General features: G+C 34.3%; 2 protein-coding genes across 2 annotated transcripts in view; both read left to right on the top strand.

The window, feature by feature from the left end:
• Positions 1 to 20,551, top strand: part of LOC143067489 (uncharacterized) — a 41,799-nt gene extending 21,248 nt beyond the window's left edge. The window contains exons 3-6 of the mRNA XM_076240835.1: positions 10,327 to 10,621; positions 11,891 to 12,682; positions 13,163 to 13,354; positions 20,451 to 20,551. Coding sequence (XP_076096950.1) covers positions 10,327 to 10,621; positions 11,891 to 12,682; positions 13,163 to 13,354; positions 20,451 to 20,551 — 1,380 coding nt within the window. The remainder of the gene's footprint in view (positions 1 to 10,326; positions 10,622 to 11,890; positions 12,683 to 13,162; positions 13,355 to 20,450) is intronic.
• A 3,637-nt stretch (positions 20,552 to 24,188) lies between these two features.
• The window catches only part of LOC143060274 (uncharacterized), a 30,361-nt gene continuing 28,893 nt past the window's right edge, over positions 24,189 to 25,656 (top strand). The window contains exon 1 of the mRNA XM_076233591.1: positions 24,189 to 24,318. The gene's annotated coding sequence lies outside the window, so the exon portion shown is untranslated. The remainder of the gene's footprint in view (positions 24,319 to 25,656) is intronic.

Below are 25,656 nucleotides of genomic sequence, written 5' to 3'. Positions count from 1 at the left end.
ATTATTATATAGCATATAAATGCAGAATGTTACCATGAATACAATATATACATACATCATATTTTACCATTTAGAGTATCTAAAAACCCATCAATGACCGGTATTCATTAACACATGAATGAAACATACCGTTAGCCTAATGTGTTAGAAAGCATGGAAAAGCGAATGGTTAAAAATTAGATTTTTCTTCCATGTTTCTACTAATTTACTATTACTACCCTAGCATGCTTATACTCGCTACAAATTTATCAGAAGAAGACTGGCAATGACTGGGATTTATCGTCTTTCTACGCGTGTTGCGCTTAGTTAACAGAGAATGATAATGAGCCAAATAGGAAACATCAGGAACTCAGCGTACATACTTAGGTGTTTTGTTAATATCCTTTATGATAAGTACCATATTTTATTCAATGTGTAAATTCGTTAAAGAGAATCAAGAGATAAAGTGAGTCAATGCAGTATTGGAATCCGGTTTTTGTCAGAAGAACTGTAAATTCAGAAATTATTGTGATGTTTTTATTATTACAAAAATTGCAACAGGGTTATAATTGTATTAATTAAAACTCGGATTTTGATTTTTTTTTATGAATTAAAAACTATTGACGTTTACAAAATAGAATAAAAGGTGTAGTTTGATTGTATATAAGACAACTATCTATAAAAGCTGATATTGAACTATTGATTAAACTTCATTTAAATAACGAACTTTGCTTGATTAAGATGTTAAAAAGTGAAACACAATGTAACCATGTCCCCTTCATATCCCTTGTATTACTAAATAAAAGGCCTGCAGACATTTGCTGCTTCAAATAAAATATTTTAAAATATTTGATTTAATGTTATAGTTTAAATTGTGGGTAGTCAGATTGGCTGCATCACAGCTCTAACATGCTTTGATTTGTATACATGGCATATTTTTCTATGAATTTAAAAGCTGTGCTATGTTAATTTAACATAAGGACGTTCAAAAGGACCTATTTTGTTAGAAGTATATATATTAAACATTTCTTTCCCCGAATGTGACCTACCAATTTAAACTTATCACCGGGTTTGTACTAACATGAGCAACATGATGGGTGCCACATTTTGAGTAGAATATGCTTACCCTTCCTGAGCATATATTTTCTTCAAAAAATGTACATAATGCATGCATTTGATCAATCTTTTAGTCATTATTAAATTCAAAGCTGTTTTTTTAGTCCAAAGGAACGGTGAGCTGCCATCAGTTGGCGTCCGTCGTCGTCGTCCATCCTGTGTTAACTATTCCAAACATCTTCTTCTCTGAAACTACTGAACCAATTCCAACCAAACTTAAGCTGAATGATCCTTAGAGTATCTAGAACGATCCTTAGTGTATCTGGAATAAAGTTTGTGTTTTATTTTCTGTTTCCTCAGAAAACATGGTTGCCATGAACATAGGGTAATGCAGTTTTCGACTCATATCTCAAGGAAATCAGACAAGAATTTAAAGTATTTATTAGGTCAATGTCTACCTACTCTGAAATTATCAGCCAAATCAGGTATTTGATTTAAGGTTATTGCCCCTAATTGAATTGATGAGTTATTTTGCAGTTTTTGGTTATTATCTTGAATATTATTATAGATAAAGATAAACTGTAAGTAGCAAAAATGTTAAGCAAATTAAGATCTACAAATAAGTTCTATTTGACCAAAATTGTCAATGGACCCATCAAGGAGTTATTGCCCTTTAAAGACAATTTTTCACAATATGTTCATCTAGTTTGCTTACTTTAAAAAATCTTCTCCTTTGAAACTACTGAATCAATTTCAGCCAAATTTGGGCTGAATGAGTTTCAGAGTGTCTTATATAAATTTTGTATTTTATTTCCTTGTACGTCAAGAAACATAGCCACTAAAATAGAACAGAGGGATAAAATGCATTTTTTTTGCTTTTGAAGAAAATATGACAGATACAAAGAAAATTTAAAATGAATTTGTAAGCCACTTATTAATATATATTGAAAAGCAAAAATAATCATTGATGAAAGATTTAAGAAGAAATTACAGTTGAGCGATTCAGGCTCTTGAGAGCCTGTAGTTTAATTCTTAACCGGATTTTTGAAGAAAATATTTGTTATTAATTTTGGGATGTACGGCTGGCAGTCATGCAGGTGTGCGGGCGGCAACCAAATGTTGTCAGTGCATTTACTCATAAACCGTTCAACCAAAGCTTTTGAAATTTTAATATGTTATTACTGACAACAAAATGAGGGTCAGGTTTTTTTTACTTTTACCGTTCAGGTGGTATGGTTCTTGAAAGATTGAAAAATGGCGTTTCCAGTCGTGTCCATGCATTCACTCATGAACCGTTCATCCAAAGCTTTTCAAATTTAAATATGTTGTTACTGACGACAAAATGGAGGTTAAGTTCAATAATGACGATTTTCACTTTACTTGTTCAGGAGTTATGGTTCTTGAAAGATTGAAAAATTGCGTTTCCAGTCATGTCGTTGCATTTACTCATGAACCATTCAACCAAAGCTTTTCAAATTTTAAAATGTTGTTACTGACGACAAAATGGAGGTCAAGTAGGATAATGACGATTTTCACTTTTACTGTTCAGGGGTTTCAGTTCTTGACAAATTGAAAAAATGGCGTTTCCAGTCGTGTCTGTGCATTTACTCATGAACCGTTTAACCAATGCTTATTAAATTTTAATATGTTGTTACTGATGACAACATTGAGGTCAAATTTGATATTCACGATTTTCACTTTCACCGATCAGGAGTTAGGGTTCTTTTAAGATTAAAAAAATGAGTTACTGTTCTTGAAAGATTTCAAAATTGTGAACCATAACTCATAAAAACATAAAATCTAACATTTGTATCACAATTCAAATTCAAAGCTGTTTTAAGCTTAAATGTTGTGTCTATACTTGTTCAACTGTTCAGGGTTTGACCTCTGCAGTAAAAATCCGTTTTGCTGTCTCTCTGACAGCCTCTTGTTATTTATCTTTTTATCGGACAAAATAAGTTAATAAAACCTGTCAATATATTTTAACTGATGATGACTGGTACATTTCCAGACTATCAGTAGGTGGACATCCAATGAATCAGGAGTGTGTTAAGTCATACTATCAGTAGGTGGACATCCAATGAATCAGGAGTATGTTAAGTCATACTATCAGTAGGTGGACTTCCAATGAATCAGGAGTGTGTTAAGTCATACTATCAGTAGGTGGACATCCAATGAGTCAGGAGTGTGTTAAGTCATACTATCAGTATATTAGGTGGACATCCAATGAACCAGGAGTGTGTTAAGTCAGACTATCAGTATATTAGGTGGACATCCAATGAATCAGGAGTGTGTTAAGTCAGACTATCAGTATATTAGGTGGACATCCAATGAATCAGGAGTGTGTTAAGTCAGACTATCAGTATATAAGGTGGACATCCAATGAATCAGGAGTGTGTTAAGTCATACTATCAGAATATTAGGTGGACATCCAATGAATCAGGAGTGTGTTAAGTCAGACTATCAGTATATTAGGTGGACATCCAATGAATCAGGGTTGTGTTAAGTCAGACTATCAGTATATTAGGTGGACATCCAATGAATCAGGAGTGTGTTAAGTCAGACTATCAGTATATTAGGTGGACATCCAATGAATCAGGAGTGTGTTAAGTCAGACTATCAGTATATTAGGTGGACATCCAACGAATCAGGAGTGTGTTAAGTCATACTATCAGTTACTTAGGTGGACATCCAATGAGTGTGTTAAGTCATACTATCAGTAGGTGGACATCCAATGAATCAGGAGTGTGTTAAGTCATACTATCAGTAGGTGGACTTCCAATGAATCAGGAGTGTGTTAAGTCATACTATCAGTAGGTGGACATCCAATGAGTCAGGAGTGTGTTTAGTCATACTATCAGTATATTAGGTGGACATCCAATGAATCAGGAGTGTGTTAAGTCATACTATCAGTATATTAGGTGGACATCCAATGAATCAGGAGTGTGTTAATTCAGACTATCAGTATATTAGGTGGACATCCAATGAATCAGGAGTGTGTTAAGTCAGACTATCAGTATATTAGGTGGACATCCAATGAATCAGGAGTGTGTTAAGTCAGACTATCAGTATATTAGGTGGACATCCAATGAATCAGGAGTGTGTTAAGTCATACTATCAGTATATTAGGTGGACATCCAATGAATCAGGAGTGTGTTAAGTCATACTATCAGTATATTAGGTGGACATCCAATGAATCAGGAGTGTGTTAAGTCATACTATCAGTATATTAGGTGGACATCCAATGAATCAGGAGTGTGTTAAGTCAGACTATCAGTATATTAGGTGGACATCCAATGAATCAGGAGTGTGTTAAGTCATACTATCAGTATATTAGGTGGACATCCAATGAATCAGGAGTGTGTTAAGTCATACTATCAGTAGGTGGACATCCAATGAATCAGGAGTGTGTTAAGTCATACTATCAGTATATTAGGTGGACATCCAATGAATCAGGAGTGTGTTAAGTCAGACTATCAGTATATTAGGTGGACGTCCAATGAATCAGGAGTGTGTTAAGTCATACTATCAGTATATTAAGTGGACATCCAATGAATCAGGAGTGTGTTAAGTCAGATTATCAGTATATTAGGTGGACATCCAATGAATCAGGAGTGTGTTAAGTCATACTATCAGTAGGTGGACATCCAATGAATCAGGAGTGTGTTAAGTCATACTATCAGTATATTAGGTGGACATCCAATGAATCAGGAGTGTGTTAAGTCATACTATCAGTATATAAGGTGGACATCCAATGAATCAGGAGTGTGTTAAGTCATACTATCAGTATATTAGGTGGACATCCAATGAATCAGGAGTGTGTTAAGTCAGACTATCAGTATATTAGGTGGACGTCCAATGAATCAGGAGTGTGTTAAGTCATACTATCAGTATATTAAGTGGACATCCAATGAATCAGGAGTGTGTTAAGTCAGATTATCAGTATATTAGGTGGACATCCAATGAATCAGGAGTGTGTTAAGTCATACTATCAGTAGGTGGACATCCAATGAATCAGGAGTGTGTTAAGTCATACTATCAGTATATTAGGTGGACATCCAATGAATCAGGAGTGTGTTAAGTCATACTATCAGTATATAAGGTGGACATCCAATGAATCAGGAGTGTGTTAAGTCATACTATCAGTATATTAGGTGGACATCCAATGAATCAGGAGTGCGTTAAGTCATACTATCAGTAGGTGGACATCCAATGAATCAGGAGTGTGTTAAGTCATACTATCAGTATATTAGGTGGACATCCAATGAATCAGGAGTGTGTTAAGTCAGACTATCAGTATATTAGGTGGACATCCAATGAATCAGGAGTGTGTTAAGTCAGACTATCAGTATATTAGGTGGACATCCAATGAATCAGGAGTGTGTTAAGTCAGACTATCAGTATATTAGGTGGACATCCAATGAATCAGGAGTGTGTTAAGTCATACTATCAGTATATTAGGTGGACATCCAATGAATCAGGAGTGTGTTAAGTCAGACTATCAGTATATTAGGTGGACATCCAATGAATCAGGAGTGTGTTAAGTCAGACTATCAGTATATTAGGTGGACATCTAATGAATCAGGAGTGTGTTAAGTCATACTATCAGTATATTAGGTGGACATCCAATGAATCAGGAGTGTGTTAAGTCAGACTATCAGTATATTAGGTGGACATCCAATGAATCAGGAGTGTGTTAAGTCAGACTATCAGTATATTAGGTGGACATCCAATGAATCAGGAGTGTGTTAAGACATTTCCAGACTATCAGTATATTAGGTGGACATCCAATGAATCAGGAGTGTGTTAAGACATTTCCAGACTATCAGTATATTAGGTGGACATCCAATGAATCAGGAGTGTGTTAAGTCATACTATCAGTATATTAGGTGGAGATCCAATGAATCAGGAGTGTGTTAAGACATTTCCAGACTATCAGTATATTAGGTGGACATCCAATGAATCAGGAGTGTGTTAAGTCAGACTATCAGTATATTAGGTGGACATCTAATGAATCAGGAGTGTGTTAAGTCATACTATCCAGTGGCGGATCCAGAGGGGGGCGTAGAGGGCGTACGCCCCCCTTTGCTCTGACTTTTTTTTTTTTTTTGTATAATGACTAATCAGACTAGACATCGTGAACTTTGCCATTTCCCGTGTGCTACTATTTAATTTTTATGCGACAATTCTTGACTTTACTGATTATCAATGTCATGTGATTCGCTATGGTGGAGTTGACCTGCAGTGCGTCGAATAAAACGTCTCTCAGTCATTTTGAAATTCAAATTACAGTAACACATTGTGTAGGCTGAGGATGACAATCATGACACCTTCAAAGCGACACAGGATGTAGCAAGAACATATTGTCTTCTATTTCACTATTCCACAAACAGAAAGTAATGCTCTATAGACTATTACACTCTCATGAAAAAAAGTGCCACAGCAAAATTATCTAACTACGGAAACATATTTAACCCCAAACGCCCCAGCCTTTTTTAAAATGATATAGCTGAATAATTATCCCCAGTCAGTATAAGCTCTATATAGATTTAAAGTCATAAGTACGAACCATTTGATTTGAGGAGATAGTCTTAGATATTTGAGAGAAAAAAATTTTACTCTGATTTTTGCCTTAAACAAAAATTCTGGACGCCAAACAAAAATCTTGTCCACTTTTTTGCTATTAGAAACGAAAATTCCCAACAGAATTATTTAGCATTAAATGAACATGATGAATAAAAGCGGGCATATTTTCTTGTGGCAGGGGTTTTCGTGTCTGACCGGAATGTCTGTTTCGCCGAACTGATATATATGGAATACTTTTTTCAAGACCAGACTGCAACTTGCCTGCTGTGTGTGGCCTTTATGTCTCCATTTGTCGGCCATCATTCATAAATTCGTTGTCATTTCAGACTCATTCTTGGCCTTTGATTGATTTGGAACCCTTTACTTCCCTTAATGTTGTTGGTGAAACATATCAACCAAACATTTGGATAAAAATTGCTTGTTTGTCTTTTTTAACTCGTGTCGGTCGTATTTCAAATTCAATCGAATAGCCCAGCGTATATCTTGTTTACAACAAGAAATCTGTGAGGTTATTCTAACTTAACTTACAACATACGTGCGAGAATTTTCCATGTTTATGTTTTACTGACAAATCCCACATTAAATGTATCAGTACATAGCTTTGGATCCATACTATCATTTTATGATAGACAAGTAATAGAGAGAATACAGCATCGAAAATGTCCAACCCTAACACCTTAACAGCAACTACAAAATATGCATGTCCCACGCCAGGAACCGTTTAAAACGTGCATATTTCACTTATTTTATGTTTTTAGTCCTAAATAGGGCCCAAAAATTTTTTTGACTCGCTCCGCTCGGCGATCTTTAAAAACTACGCCCCCTCTTACAAAAATCCTAGATCCGCCCCTGCTATCAGTATATTAGGTGGACATCCAATGAATCAGGAGTGTGTTAAGACATTTCCAGACTATCAGTATATTAGGTGGACATCCAATGAATCAGGAGTGTGTTAAGTCAGACTATCAGTATATTAGGTGAACATCCAATGTATCAGGAGTGTGTTAAGTCAGACTATCAGTATATTAGGTGGACATCCAATGAATCAGGAGTGTGTTAAGTTAGACTATCAGTATATTAGGTGGACATCCAATCAATCAGGAGTGTGTTAAGTCAGACTATCAGTATATTAGCTGGACATCCAATGAATCAGGAGTATGTTAAGTCATACTATCAGTATATTAGGTGGACATCCAATGAATCAGGAGTGTGTTAAGTCAGACTATCAGTATATTAGGTGGACATCCAATGAATCAGGAGTGTGTTAAGTCAGACTATCAGTAGGTGGACATCCAATGAATCAGTAGTGTGTTAAGTCAGACTATCAGTATATTAAGTGGACATCCAATGAATCAGGAGTGTGTTAAGTCAGACTATCAGTATATTAGGTGGACATCCAATGAATCAGGAGTGTGTTAAGTCAGACTATCAGTATATTAGGTGGACATCCAATGAATCAGGGTTGTGTTAAGTCAGACTATCAGTATATTAGGTGGACATCCAATGAATCAGGAGTGTGTTAAGTCAGACTATCAGTATATTAGGTGGACATCCAATGAATCAGGAGTGTGTTAAGTCATACTATCAGTATATTAGGTGGACATCCAATGAATCAGGAGTGTGTTAAGTCAGACTATCAGTATATTAGGTGGACATCCAATGAATCAGGAGTGTGTTAAGTCAGACTATCAGTATATTAGGTGGACATCCAATGAATCAGGAGTGTGTTAAGACATTTCCAGACTATCAGTATATTAGGTGGACATCCAATGAATCAGGAGTGTGTGAAGTCAGACTATCAGTATATTAGGTGGACATCCAATGAATCAGGAGTGTGTTAAGTCAGACTATCAGTATATTAGGTGGACATCCAATGAATCAGGAGTGTGTTAAGTCAGACTATCAGTATATTAGGTGGACATCCAATGAATCAGGAGTGTGTTAAGTCAGACTATCAGTATATTAGGTGGACATCCAATGAATCAGGAGTGTGTTAAGTCATACTAATCTTTGTTATTTAACTGATGATGACTGTTCCCTGTACATTTCCAGACTATCAGTATATTAGGTGGACATCCAATGAATCAGGAGTGTGTTAAGTCAGACTATCAGTATATTAGGTGGACATCCAATGAATCAGGAGTGTGTTAAGTCAGACTATCAGTATATTAGGTGGACATCCAATGAATCAGGAGTGTGTTAAGTCAGACTATCAGTATATTAGGTGGACATCCAATGAATCAGGAGTGTGTTAAGTCATACTAATCTTTGTTATTTAACTGATGATGACTGTTCCCTGTACATTTCCAGACTATCAGTATATTGGGTGGACATCCAATGAATCAGGAGTGTGTTAAGTCAGTCTATCAGTATATTAGGTGGACATCCAATGAATCAGGAGTGTGTTAAGTCAGACTATCAGTATATTAGGTGGACATCCAATGAATCAGGAGTGTGTTAAGTCAGACTATCAGTATATGAGGTGGACATCCAATGAATCAGGAGTGTGTTAAGTCAGACTATCAGTATATTAGGTGGACATCCAATGAATCAGGAGTGTCTTAAGTCAGACTATCAGTATATTAGGTAGACATCCAATGAATCAGGAGTGTGTTAAGTCAGACTATCAGTATATTAGGTGGACATCCAATGAATCAGGAGTGTGTTAAGTCAGACTATCAGTATATTAGGTGGACATCCAATGAATCAGGAGTGTGTTAAGTCAGACTATCAGTATATTAGGTGGACATCCAATGAATCAGGAGTGTGTTAAGTCATACTATCAGTATATGGACATCCAATGAATCAGGAGTGTGTTAAGTCAGACTATCAGTATATTAGGTGGACATCCAATGAATCAGGAGTGTGTTAAGTCAGACTATCAGTATATTAGGTGGACATCCAATGAATCAGGAGTGTGTGAAGTCAGACTATCAGTATATTAGGTGGACATCCAATGAATCAGGAGTGTGTTAAGTCAGACAATCAGTATATTAGGTGGACATCCAATGAATCAGGAGTGTGTTAAGTCATACTAATCTTTTTTATTTAACTGATGATGACTGTTCCCTGTACATTTCCAGACTATCAGTATATTAGGTGGACATGCAATGAATCAGGAGTGTGTTAAGTCAGACTATCAGTATATTAGGTGGACATCCAATGAATCAGGAGTGTGTTAAGTCATACTAATCTTTGTTATTTAACTGATGATGACTGTTCCCTGTACATTTCCAGACTATCAGTATATTAGGTGGACATCCAATGAAGCAAGAGTGTGTTAAGTCATTTCCAGACTATCAGTATATTAGGTGGACATCCAATGAATCAGGAGTGTGTTAAGTCATATTAGTCTTTGTTATTTAATTGATGAAGAATGTTCCCTGTACATTTCCAGACTATCAGTATATTAGGTGGACATCCAATGAATCAGGAGTGTGTTAAGTCATACTATCAGTATATTAGGTGGACATCCAATGAATCAGGAGTGTGTTAAGTCAGACTATCAGTATATTAGGTGGACATCCAATGAATCAGGAGTGTGTTAAGTCATACTAATCTTTGTTATTTAATTGATGAAGAATGTTCCCTGTACATTTCCAGACTATCAGTATATTAGGTGGACATTGAATGAATCAGGAGTGTGTTAAGTCATACTAATCTTTGTTATTTAATTGATGAAGAATGTTCTCTATTCATTTTTAGGCTATCGGTAGATTAGGTGGACAGCAAATGAAGGAGGAGTGTGATAACTTGAAGGTGAAGATACTGGATCAGACTAATCAGGAAATAATGATGGACATTAAACGTTCAAAAGATGAAATGTTGGAAATGAAAAAGTCAGTGAAGAGCTTGAATAACTCAGTGAAGAGCTTGAAGAGAACAAAGAAAGCTATGACAGTAGAAGTGAAAAGGTTAAAAACAACCAATGAAGATATGACAGTAGAAGTGAAAAAGTTGAAAATATCTCACGAAGATACAGTTCCGTGGAATATTAGAGGTAAATATTTGGCAGTCAATAATTGTAGTATACAAGAAGGTGGTTCAATTTTGGCTAAATTGGCCCTTAAATCAGATATATTTCAAACTATATCTGAATGTTATCCCCCCTTGTAGCAGAGGGGGCATACAGTTTTACTTTTGTCCGTCTGTATGTCCGTATGCCCCAAAGCTGGTTCCCATTCTCTAACTTTAATTTGCCTCAACCAAATGCATATAAAACCTGTACACAATGCTTATGACCACAAAACACAGATCACATTGAAAAACATACCCTGTTCTAAACAGAAATATTGAAAAACATACCTTGTTTTAGACACGCTCAGAAAATGTATACCCTGTTCTAGACACGCTTCTTTGTACTACAAATTGACCAAGGATTAAGGATAAAGCAAAACAAAAGATTTCTGATCAACTCTTTTTGCTCCTAAACAGTTGAATAAGTGATCCTGTTCTAGACAAATACTTTGTCTTAAAAAAAGACCTGTTCACACTAGCAGGGCATGAAAAAGCGACCCTGTTCTAACCAGCAGGACATGAAAATTGACCCTGTTCTAACCAGCAGGGCATGAAAAAGGGGCCCTGTCTTGCGGCACACTCATACCACTACAAATATAGGGAGTACCCCCCCCCCCCCCGCCCTCCTCCCGGGATATAGTACAGGTAGACAAATACTACTGACTTAAATAAAAAGTATATTTATAGTAACAATGATAAATTAAAACTGTGAAAAGTTCTCTACTACTTGCATTTTTAAAAAAATCAAATGGTAGCTCTCTTATAATATCTCGACTTCTTATAAACTTAACAAAATGAATGAAAGAATTGGGACATATATTAATGAGATAGCAAGCAAACAACATCAGAAACAAAAAAACAGAGAATTTTTGAATTTTTAGTCAAACGAATATGTCGCTAAAACTAGTTTTAAGCAAAACAGTTAAAAGTGGTTGCACTGATTGATGCAATCGACCTTCAAAATGCAATAAAAAGATTATAGATCAGTGAGAAAGAGACATTGAGGTCATTTAAATGAGGTCATTTAAAGTGACAACAACCCAACTACATCAAAAATCAAAATCAAAAGAGGTCTAGAGGTCAATGTCTATATAATTTGAGACAATGATTCTGCCTCTTTACTTCAATAAAACGCTCAAAATTAGTTAAATTATTTGAAACAAGTAAACTCGTGTTTGTGGTGAAAAATCAAAATTCAGACAATAACCAAATACTTGAACTGCAGAATAATATTTTATTATTCATTTTTTAGCACAAATTAATGAGAACCTTGTGGAGTGGAAGGACAATAATAAGATGTTTATAACAACAGAAGCTACAAGACATGTACTGAAATGCATAAAGGAGAATAGTTGTGTAACTATCGCTGCTAGTTCTGGCGTAGGGAAGACAGCCACACTCCGACATGTAGCTTTACAGATGTCAGATGAAGGGTACGATGTACTTTTAGTGACAGATCCAGGTGACATTGTCAAGTTTTATAACCCAAAACAGAAAACATTGTTTGTTATCGATGATTTATGTGGAAACTATTCTTTAAACCAGACTGACATGAAAGTATGGGAACCTGTCATGGAGAGAATTAAAAAAATCCTTTCAAATAAGCTTGCCAAGATAATTGTAGCATGTCGATTACAAGTGTATCAGGATGACAAATTTGAATGTTTATCAGTTTTCAAATCATGTGTATGTAACCTGTTATCAGAAAGCATGTGCTTGACAAAAGCTGAAAAGGTGTCCATAGCTGAGTTATATCTGAAAACTAAAGTTCCTGATATTATAGATTATTATGATTTATATGATTGTTTCCCACTTTTATGTAAATTATATCATGAAAATCCTGCACATAATATCACAGATTTTTTCCAGAACCCATTTACATTTTATGAAGCAGAGATTGACAAACTACAGACAAAAGGATTTTCTAGCAAATACTGTGCTTTGGCTTTGTGTGTCATGTTTAACAACAATTTAAAGGAAGATATATTAACAGAGGATGTGAATGAAGAAACAAGAACCATCATTGAGAACACATGTGAGGCATGTAGATTGGATAGAGGAACATCAAGGTTTACTTTACAGGATGAACTGAACTCATTTCTACATACTTTTCTGAAAAAAGAACAAAACATTTACAAAACTATTCATGATAAAATATTTGACTTTTTAGTGTACTACTTTGGACATAAAATGTGTCAATGCTTGATAAAGAATGCACATAGTAGTTTGATCAAGGAAAGATTTCTACTGGAAAGACAGGATAATGTGGATAAGTTTATAACATTTGTGCCTCCTAAATATCATGAAATGTACATACAAAGAATGATTGATGACTGGTCAAAAGGTCAAGTCGAAAATGTGTTTTGTAACATCAATATGAAAATACCTCAATTTAGACAGAGATTTCTAAGTTGTTTGAATGAACTTGATGTATCTTACCAGATACAATTAGCACATACCTGTGATGTATATAGTAGCAATACTGCTCTACATATGTCAGTGTTATCATGGTTATGTTTCATAGGTGATATTCCTTTGATTCATTGGTGTGTTAATCACGATGTTGATGTTAATCAGTGTACAAATATTGAAATAACACCATTGCACACAGCATCACATACAGGTTTGACAGAAATAGTAAAGATGTTGTTGGACATAGGAGCAGATTATAACAAATGTGACATTAATGGTTGGTCACCTGTAATGTTTGCTTGTAGTAAGGGACATACAGAAGTAGTAAGGATGTTGTTAGACATAGGAGCAGATTATAATAAATGTAACAATAATGGTTGGTCACCTGTAATGAGTGCTTGTAGTGAGGGACATACAGAAGTAGTAAGGATGTTGTTAGACATAGGAGCAGATTATAATAAATGTAACAATGATGGTTGGTCTCCTGTAAATATTGCTTGTAGTAAGGGACATACAGAAATAGTAAGTATGTTGTTAGACATAGGAGCAGATTATAATAAATGTGACAATGATGGTTTGTCACCTGTAATGAGTGCTTGTAGTGAGGGACATACAGAAGTAGTAAGGATGTTGTTAGACATAGGAGCAGATTATAATAAATGTAACAATGATGGTTGGTCTCCTGTAAAGATTGCTTGTAGTGAGGGACATACAGAAATAGTAAGGATGTTGTTAGACATAGGAGCAGATTATAATAAATGTAACAATGATGGTTGCTCACCTGTAATGAATGCTTGTAGTAATGGACATACAGAAGTAGTAAGGATGTTGTTAGACATAGGAGCAGATTATAATAAATGTGACAATGATGGTTGGTCACCTGTAATGCATGCTTGTAGTGAGGGACATACAGAAGTAGTAAGGATGTTGTTAGACATAGGAGCAGATTATAATAAATGTGACAATAATGGTTGGTCACCTGTAAAGAATGCTTGTAGTAATGGACATACAGAAATAGTAAGGATGTTGTTAGATATAGGAGCAGATTATAATAAATGTGACAATGTTGGTTGGTCTCCTGTAAAGAATGCTTGTAGTAATGGACATACAGAAATAGTAAGGATGTTGTTAGACATAGGACCAGATTATAATAAATGTGACAATAATGGTTGGTCACCTGTAATGAGTGCTTGTAGTGAGGGACATACAGAAGTAGTAAGGATGTTGTTAGACATAGGAGCAGATTATAATAAATGTAACAATAATGGTTGGTCACCTGTAATGAGTGCTTGTAGTAATGGACATACAGAAATAGTAAGGATGTTGTTAGATATAGGAGCAGATTATAATAAATGTGACAATGATGGTTGGTCACCTGTAAAGAATGCTTGTAGTGAGGGACATACAGAAATAGTAAGGATGTTGTTAGACATAGGAGCAGATTATAATAAATGTGACAATAATGGTTGGTCTCCTGTAAAGAATGCTTGTAGTGAGGGACATACAGAAATAGTAAGGATGTTGTTAGACATAGGACCAGATTATAATAAATGTGACAATGATGGTTGGTCTCCTGTAAAGATTGCTTCTGAAAAAGGTCACAGTGAAATAGTAGGTTTGATAAATGAACATTCCAAGAAATTAACTGTGATATCTGAGGATATATAACAGAATAGGAATGAGTTATATTGATATGATCATGCTTGTAACATATAGGGTCAAAGTCAAGTTACAAATCATTTAGAAGATTTTAAATTTAATGTTAAATTCACCATTGTGTATATAATTCTTTGTACTCAATCTGTTGATAAAAGATTAATTTTGTTTCAACATATACAGTTGTAGTTCGAAACTGTCATCCAGTTACATCAATAAAAACTATCCCCCACTAAATAGCACAATAGTTCTAAAAGTGGCGCTAAACACCAATCAATTAATCAACCAATCAGTACACATCCAACATGCAATGGATTTAGTTAAAGACGGCATCATCAGTCAGAGAAAATCATGATCTTGTGCAATGCCAAGATACAGGTATTGACAGTTTGTATAGCCTTATATGTGCATATGTATCGAAAAATAATAATTATTTATAGTAATTAGTTTTATGTTATAAAAAACGAAGATGTGGTATGATTGTTAATGAGACAACTCTCCACAAAAGACCAAATAACACAGAAATTATCAACAATAAGTCACCGTACGGCCTTCAACAATGAACAAAACCCTTACCGCATAGTCAGCTATAGAAGGCCCGGAAAGGACAAATGTAAAACAAGTCAAACGAGAAAACTAACGGCCTAAATTATGTACAAACAAGAATGTTTCCTCAGTACACGGATACCTCATCCGCACTATCATTTCTATGTTCAGTAGAACATGAAAATGGAGTAAAATCTCTTATTCGGAAAATTAGAAAGATCATATCATAGGGAACATGCGTACTAAGTTTCAAGTTGATTGGACTTTAACTTCATCAAAAACTACCTCGACCAACAACTTTAACCTGAAAGGGGACGAACGGACGGACGGACGGACATACCAGAAAACATAATGCCCATAAATGGAGCATAAGAATAAATAAAAAACAAATATGCAACAAATTAACAAACGTCAAACACTGAATTACAGTCTCCTGGCTAGGGATAGGCACATAAGTACAGAAAATGGCGGGGTTAGACATGTAAGCGCGATCCGAACCCTCTCCTAACCTAGGACATAGAAGTAATAGTACAACATAAGAACGAACTATAAAAATCAGTTGAAGAGATGGATACACATAGAAATACTTCACAGAGTGGACGTGGCCTGGTACTTGTATACCCCCAACAAAAAACCACTAGGTACAGATCTGAGAGTACTCGCAGTTACTTACAGCTAGTCCAAAGTCACTAACAACTAATAAAAAAGGCATGCATCTTAGACAAAACTATCAATCAGTACACATCCAACATCCAATTTAGTGTAAAAACGTCATAAACAGTCAGAGAAAAACATGACCTTGTGCAATACCAAGATACAGATTGTAGATCCATGAATGTGTATGTGTATATAATTCTTATATGATTTGCATCTCTAAATACTTGAATTGGATTGGATAATAAGATTTTTTCTCTTGGTTTACACTTCGTAAAACCATGTTTCCGAAACTACTTTTGTAATCTATTCATGCGCGAAACACATTCTTGCAGGGATACTAGGATTTTCAACAAAATTGAGATTACAAAACAAATGCATAACAGTTGTGTCTATTTTAATGCATATATTACAAAAAGAAGTAATAAAATAAATGCTCTAAAACTCCGAGAAATGTATTAAAATGAAATTTAATTAAAATTCCGCGAAATTTCATGATTGATTTGGCGAATTTACGTCATGGCAAAACACGAATAAAAAAATATCTCATTAAAATGAAGTTTTTTAGGTAGGTGTTATTCTATTTTGATTTCCGTTAAATTTATAGAACATTGATGGATTTTAGAAAGTCAATATGGCGGCCAACTCCATAGTTACGACCTATCAGTTGTGCATGTGATGGTAATTCTAGTAGCCTTTACACAAAAAAATGTTAATAAAAAATCGCGAATATTTGGCTTAAGAATTATAAGGATTAAAAACCTTTTTTCTAGAGGTTATTGATGTGTAAACCGGGGTTCTTGCTCACAAACTTTACATAAAAGTCTTCGGACTTTTATTCAGTTCATGAGTTAATCGCCCCGGTTTACACGTCAATAACCTCTAGAAAAAATTTGTTTAATCCTATAATAACAATGATATTTAGTTAGCTTTTAATTTACTGATAACAAAATCAATATTGATACCAATTAAAACAATACTCAATGATCTAATTATAGTGTTGAATTGATAACCTTTGAAAATAAGTTGAATTAAATGATCGACTCGTTTAAATATTTCCGGGCATGGTCAACAACATTTCCGTAAAAATGAGGATGTGCTACTCCGTTTAAACAAGGAGGTTATATGAGATAAGTTTTTTTTACAGGAACAACCAAATTTCAAAACCAAATCTTTATGTCTATGGGAGAGATTTAGTAAAGGTTTTAAGTAATTTCTTGTAACGAAATCCATGGCTTAATGATTTACCCGTTATACATAGACTACGTTAGCTAAAATAAAAAAACGTCTCAACAGACACGCACTACAAACCCCTCAGAGTCTGAATTGACCAGTTTTTGTGCTCGACCAGTAAAATCGAGCACACACTTTACTCGACTAGTCTCGACATTGTCTCGACTGTACTTAACTGTACTTAAGTGTACTCGACTAGGTCTCGACTTTACTTAATTAGTCTGATTCAGTACTTGATGATCTTTGTGTTTAACTAAATTAAATATTGATCTTACAAAATTCAAGCTTATTAGGTAGTTTGATTTATTGCTGTGAAATGAAAGAATTTAATTCTACAATATGTAAAAATATAAATTATTATATAAAAATTCAGATAGGCATCTTTAATTTTTTTAATAACTTTTTCAAATCAACTTGGATTTTCATCAAACTATGCAGCTATCTTACATATATATCAAGCTTACTGAATCCCATTTCATTTAGTTTTTTGTTGTATTGCTGTAAAATTTAAGAATGTAAGTAATCTTGGAAAAAAAAGCTAGGATTTGCAATTCGGACAAAATAGAGATAGTAAACTTTAATTTTTTTTATAACTTTTTCAAATCAACTTGGATTTTCATCAAACTATGCAGCTATCTTAGATATATGTCAAGACCATTTCAGACTACACAAAGATCATCAAGTACTGAATCAGACTAATTAAGTAAAGTCGAGACCTAGTCGAGTACACTTAAGTACAGTTAAGTACAGTCGAGACAATGTCGAGACTAGTCGAGTAAAATGTGTGCTCGATTTTACTGGTCGAGCACAAAAACTGGTCAATTCAGACTCTGAGGAGTTTGTAGTGACGTGCATAGAGAACTAGTTGTGAAATATAAATACCGTAAGATAGAGCCAAAGGAACATCACTATTCGAAAGGGGAAAATAAACAATAGGGGACGAACCATGGTCCCTTTGTCGTAAATTTTAGTGTGGAGTTTCCCGTGTAAAACCGATAATAAGGTTCATCCGACTTTGAACTCATTTTTTTGGTTCGTTGATGAATGTTGCGTTTTCGAGACAAGATCGTTTTCTGCAGCCATGCAATATAGAGAAATTATTGTATGGTGAAGATATCCGTATGATATAAGCATGATTATAACAAAGATGCGTGTATGCTCGTATACGCTGTAGGTTGAACCAGTAGTTTACAAAGCACATTAAACCTACATAATTTATGACAAACAAAAAGTGTATCTTTAAGTTCCTTTTATTATGTAAACATAACATGCACAATTAAATGAATCATCTTGGAGTTGTTATAAGCTATACGTATAAAGGATAACCAGTACCTCAACAAAAGTACACACGCTGAAATATCTTTCCTGCTTTACTGGCCGTTGATTTTATGTTGAAAGTCTTTAATGTAAAAGTTAAAGAATGTTAAAAAAAAAGATACCAATAAGCTGTTTAAGAGGCGTTTCAATATACATAAAGAGTACCCAAAAATTAGAATGGAGAAACTAACAAAATAGAACTTATAAGGCGACAATAGAATTAAATGTATTTATATATATGATAAAAGATTTTTAGACATTTAGAGAAAATTTAAAAGAACAACAAAAAAGTAAAAAGTTATCTTAGTTAATGGCATTGGACATATAAAATATGTGCAGTACAGCGGACATTCAAACTCTGTTCTTTTATTTAACCAAATTATAAGGGGTTCCACGGAAACCTGTGTCTCGCCTGTGATTGCTGCTGTCAGTGTAAAAGTGTAATGTTGATTTCAAAAGTGATTGCATTTATCCGTAAAATACTGAATCAAAAAAAATAGTCAACTTTTTGATAAGATGCTTTTTTTTGGTCTTGGAGATATAACAATCCATGAAGGTTGACAAAATGACCATGTATCTTTTTTTTTTATTATCCCAGAATGTCTTTTAATGTTACCTGTAAAAAATGAAATCCATCTATCAAAAACAATACTAAAAAGGAAAAATAAGATTTTTTTTCAAAGTTTTTTTTCCGACATTATCTCTTAATCGTTTAAAAGCTACTGCCAACGTTTCATATAATTCTATGAAGGTTTGACAGAGAAATTCCTGTGCAAGATCTTTAACCACACTATTTCTTCATGCTAACTGTTAAACATAAACTAAGTACATTTATCAGTAAAATTCGGAAAAAGTAGAAAAATGTCTCCATAATTTGGCCCTAGATACTTTTATCAGAAACAAGCTTCTGTCCAAATTTCATAAATTTCCGTGAAACTTTGACCAATTCATAAATTTCCGTGAAACTGACCAAGATATTGGTGACTTAAAAACTTTAACTTCAGACTGAGCATAAAACTAGTGTAAACTGAAAACAATCCATTTATCAGTAAAATACGGGAAAATGAAAACATTTTTTTGCAAAATTCTGCTGGATACGATCTTTGGTAATAACCAAGCTTCTGTTTAAATTTTATAAATTTTGAAAAAGTTTGACAAAGTTAATAATGACTGAAACAAAATAGGAAGTCAACTGTAAAAAAGGAAGTACATTTATTTTCTAAATTTTTCCCTGGATACTATATTGTGGTCATTAAAAGAAGCTTCTGTCCCCATTTCATAAAATTTCATATATGTTTGATGTTTGACAAAGTTATTGATGTCCAAAATTTAACACCAGACTGAGCCTAAATGCTGACGCTGTCGTCGCCGGAATCTAGGATTGATATGTCTCGTTGTCGCGAAATAAATATCGCAAGTTCGACAACAAGCATAACATGTTTTTCTATGCAATTATTAACACTTATGCTGCTGAGGTCCTACATTCTTTTGAATGTCCAATAGTTTGGCATTCTACAAAATCATGCTTTTCTTAGACTGCTAGAAATGACAAATGTTGTTACACTAAACCAATCAAAAGTGAACTGTTGTTTTAGATATTTTAGTTTGGGAAAATGGGAAAACATAATTATTGCACCTTTTATGTTTTTTGTTAATACTGGATAAGTTAAATCTTTCCACACAAGGTATGGAGTGCTTCACAATATCATTAATTACGTCAACATGAAGCGCTAATTGATGATTGGGTCTGGAATAACCATACTGGTTTTTTTTTATTTCTTATCTTCTATATACTATTGATACCTTCACCTAACAGAGACATGTTCTCAAGTGTATAGTACTTCAAGCCAATGCGGGTAAACCTTAGACACATCACCAGAAAACCAATCAGAAGCGATAACTGTTAAGCAATGAGTTCAAGATGGCCGAAATATCATATAAAAATAATAGACAGTTAATAAGTCCTACTAGAGTTATCTTTCTTTTGTATCAAGAAAATTGTAAGATATTTCATCAAATTCTCAATTCATTAACATATCGGTCACAGACTAATCACATACTAGTCACAACCGCTGTAGGGCCAGTCATAAGTTAAATATATTGAATTATTAGAAGTGATATTCTAGAACGACGGTGTATTATGAATAAGATAAGGGGGACCAGATTCTGAATTTCGAGTTTGATGTTAAAAATCATTTGCTATCTGAACCTCAAACCTATGTTATTCTTATATATATTTTATGTTGGTATGATACTAAACCCCTAATAGTAGGAATTGTGTTTGATTTTCACATAATGAAAACATATTCTTAAATCAGTAAAATAAATCATATCAAAATATGCAAACAAATATCTATTGTAAAATGTAGACTGATCGATTCTAAATGTTTATTGCAAGGACGATATTTATAACGGACTCCAGAGCACGACCGGGAAACTCATCACAGTGTTTATGTATTATAGTTTTTCATTTATGATAAGACCAAACAAATGCCCGAGATTGATTACACTCAGTATAAAATTGAAATATAATTAATTATTAATTTCTCAATTAAACTTTTATGGCAGATATATTGTAATTGAAATATATCATGGCAGAATGTAGTATCAGATTACAAAATAAGGAGGAGGTAAGCCCGTTACATTATCATTGCTGAATGTAGTATCAGATTACAAAATAAGGAGCAGGTAGACCCGTTACATTATTCAGGAAAGCCGTTGAAATATTTTTCTCATGTTCTTATAATTACTTCACTTTTGATTATTTCTTGATCTTCCAAACAAACAGCATACTCCAGAAATGTGTTCAGAAATACAAATACAGAAGTAGTATAACCTTATATGTCGTCATCAACATTTGCATTCATCATGCAAACTCCATAGATTGGTGAAAAGAAACCCCTGAGTGACCATTTACCAAGTACATAAAAAGTCGTCAGGAGTTGAGAAAGCTATCATATGTTTGTCAAACCTTGAGTCTGATTAAGAACAAATTGTTTGTAAAGCGACAAAATGTATAGTTTCGTGGAATGTTATTTGTAGAAACCATCAGGAATAATTTCATTGTAAAGTATCTGTTTTTCTCTGACAGACGGTTTGTATTCGTGCACCCTCGTAAGTTATCTGGTGCCTGTTTTTCTTTGACTGAGACGGTTTATATTTGTACACCTTCGAAAGTTATCTGTTGCCTGTCTTTCTTGAACAGACGATTTATATTCGTGCACCCTCATGAGTTATCTGGTGTCTATCATTCTCTGACTTACGAATAGACTATCGAAAGTCTGTCTTTCTCTGACTCGTGGTTTATATTCATGCACCCTCGAGCGTTATCTGTTGTCTGTTCTTCTCTGACTGACAGTTTATATTCGTGCAGCCTCGTGAGTTATCTGGTGTCTGTCTTTCTCTAACTCACGGTTTATATTCTTGCACCCTCGTGAGTTACCTGTTGTCTGTTTTTCTCTGACTGAGATGGTTTATATTTGTACACCTTCGAAAGTTATCTGTTGCCTGTCTTTCTTTAATAGACTGTTTATATTCGTGAACCGTCGTGGGTTATCTGAATTGTCTGTCTTTCTTTGTAAGACTGTTTATATTCGTATAATTTCCGCAGTTTAATGTTGTCTGTCTTTCTCTGACAGACAGTTTTAACAGCGGATGACCGTGAGGGCATTTCGGCGTTATGTTGCATTGCCACAGACATTTCTACCCATGTGACTTGCGTTTTTGACTGATAACCGAACGTTTTCGTTAATAATGTCTAAGCAGATATTATCGAGTGCATAATAACAACACTCCTTTGTCTCGCCTTCGCGCTACTACACTGAGGCGAGACAATAAATCATGTCCTAAACAATTTTAAAGCTTACAACCGTCTATCATAATCTGTAACAACAACAACAAAAAATCGACCGATGGGTCCCTACTTTATCAAAGCAACATAAATAATGTATAAGCTTTGATGGAGCTGCAATTTGCTGAAAGTAGATTTGAATAAAATTATAAATAATAAACCTATGTAAACACAACGTCTATTGTTGCCCTCTAGATGTAAACATAATGGTTATTGTTGCCCTTTGGATGTCTTTGATATAAAAATGCCATTATGGCTGACACAATCAAAATTAAGCTTTAGGATGATATTTTCCTTTGAGCAGCTAACATATACATTACCATAACACACGAATACAACAGAAAAAACTAAGATTTACAACTAAAAACGATAAGACATTTGACAAAACAAAAGTTGAAATAAATACAAAAAAGACGTGTTTTGCCAAATGAGTAATGCAGGCTCTAACAATTTATCAAATAAGATAAGAAACCAATCTTTGTTATAATTGATAGATGTAATTCAGTTGTAAACTAAGTGCTGTTCGGTAGCTTGTTGTATAAAACATAATAATTGGCTGTAACAAACTCTAAAACCGCGATTTTGTTAATGTGTTAAACAAAACCTAAAACCAATGTTTAATATCTAATAGTCAGCACCAAATTACGTAACTTTTGGAACCGAACTCACTTGAGAAGGGTATGTTTTGAACTGTTAGGGCATTAAAAACCAATGCGTTTAATCTACAATATTCGTGTATACTCAATTATCAAAAGAAACAGAACGACAGTTTCAAATCAACTACATGTAGCAAAACACATTCCGTTTTGAATGGGTAGATATATAGAGAATAATACATGGCAAAATCCTTATCATATGCCGTATCATCACGAGATACCAATATCAGCACGAGGGCTTTTAGGCCCGAGGGATGATATTGGTCGAGGGTGATACGGTGTGTGATACGGATTTTGCCATGTATTATTCTGTTTATCATATATTTTTTTAAACCAAATTGAAATAGTAAAAAAATGCATTTGTGCAGAAACAAACTTCACGAGAATTATGACCAAATAAACAATAAAACTTCAGATATTTCTACATTTTATTGTACTATTTTATATAAAAATCGCTCGTCAAGTTACAGGGTAATAAATATTTGGGGAAAAATCGATTTTAGTTGAAATGATAGGACTTTTTTTTCTATTAGAAATCATTTTTTCCGTAAGCCTGAAAATGCGGCAACTGGACGTCATAGGTCAAACGTTGACGTCATTCTAATCATGACGTCACGCCAGGTATGCGATACGAAATTTGCTATGCGATACGGGGTATGCGATACGGGTTTAGCTATGCGATACAGGGTATGAGATACAGAGTAGGTGATACAGACCGGGAAAAAGCACCTTTATAAGACAAACAAAATTGCTGTATTTTGTACTAAATATATGATAAATAGAGAATAATACATGGCAAAATCCGTATCATATGCCGTATCATCACGAGATACCAATATCAGCACGAGGGCCTTTAGGCCCGAGGGATGATATTGGTCGAGGGTGATACGGTCAGATGCGTTTTGTTTAAATATACTTCTCCACTTTTTTGGTCTTTTGGAAAATGTTGTTTGTGCTGCATTTAGACCCTTCTACAACGAAATTTATTTTACATGCAAACGTATAAAAATTGCGGTTTTTATCCAACGCAATCATAGGTTTGAACGTAGTTTTCAATTTAGACTCGTTCATATTATAAATATCTTTTTTCAATAGTTTAACGCACCAAAGACATTTAAACATATTACAAATATAAAGATATCCGCTTTTTTTGGTTAACTAAATATTTTTAAATTGCTCATCCGACAAGTGGAGTGCTCCGAATATAGACGGAGATACATACCTGAACAGAATATGATATCTGTATAGGGAAATAACCTAAAGTTTACAAACTGTGAAATCGAAAGTGAAAGTCGTTTTTTGTCTACAGGATAATGACGATCACTGAATAACTTGTTTCGTGTGGTAATATACAATGTAAGTTACATTTAATACTTTAAAAATAATTAAAACTTTTAATACTTAGTTCGTTAAAAAATCACTCGAAATGTCAAATGACCCACCCCATTCACTTTTCCAGGTAAAATAGTCGTCTCCGTGTGCGGGAATTTCTCGCTACATTGAAGACCTGTTGGTGACCCTCTGCTGTTGTTTTTTATTTGGTCGGGTTGTTGTCTCTTTGACACATTCCCCATTTCCATTCTCAATTTTATGTAGTCAAATTAATTATCTTCTACATCATATAGACCTCTACAACAAGGTCATAACATCAAAGATTCCTATATATAAATCTTCGTTGACTATGGTAATGTCAGTAATTCGTCAAAATTCATCCATCTGAATACCTGATACCAGATTATGGCTAAACAACAGATACTAAATCAAATGGGAACACTATTTTATTTACAACTCTACACAGGCAAATTTTGTTCACGTGAATTTGTAGCCTTTTCATGTAAATTTGGGGTTTTAATGTAAAATTACAATAATAGGTGAAAAAGCGTTTATGAGACCTCAAAATTGAAAGTATTACCCTTTTCCTTTGTTAAACTATTGTTAATCATTAAAAAATATCACCAAACAAATAATCGTGCTTTGGTACTGGCTGTTATCAAAGGGAGACAATTCAATCTCAATCTCAATGTGTTTAAATCCCAAGAGATAAATCTTGTTACACGGAGGGGTAGTTCATAAACTATAGTCTATTTTCAAAACATCTTCTAGATATTTATTTTGCTTAACGATGTTTTATAATTAATTCCTCACTTTGGGCTCGCAAAGTAAACTTTGATAACAACCTGAATATGTATTTGCTATGTAACCTTGTGGTTTTGAGAGAAGTTTGTATTGTGTTCGTTGAGGCCATATAGTTGATAGTAAAAAATATGCATGGGAGTTAAAAATGAGATGTGTAAAAAAAAATGTTCATTATTAAAGCAAAAAACCTGACTCTTAATTTTTGCAAAAAGGAAACAAATCAGGTAGTATAATATAATTTGTCACCGAATGATGGATTGTTAATGGGTGCGAGTCATTGTGACACTAATAAGGGGGAGGGGTGAACAGAATTATGGGAACTATGGAATCAGAAGACTAGAAATGAGAATTTGATGGATGAAAGCTTGAGGTAGGGTGATTTTAATCGTGAGAAAAGTGTTGTTAAAACAGAGATAATTCATGTTGATGCAAAAATAGGAGGGCAGAGGAACAGAATACGGAGTGACTAAGGAGCTTGGGGGTGGGGGACTGGGAATCAATTCCCCCTGTCCACCAAATAACAGAAAGCCATTAAAGAAATAAGGTAGTGGAAAAGGA

This window comes from Mytilus galloprovincialis, chromosome 1 (genome assembly GCF_965363235.1).
Source record: "Mytilus galloprovincialis chromosome 1, xbMytGall1.hap1.1, whole genome shotgun sequence".
Lineage (NCBI taxonomy): Eukaryota > Metazoa > Mollusca > Bivalvia > Mytilida > Mytilidae > Mytilus > Mytilus galloprovincialis.
This window is presented reverse-complemented; position numbering and strand designations above follow the sequence as displayed.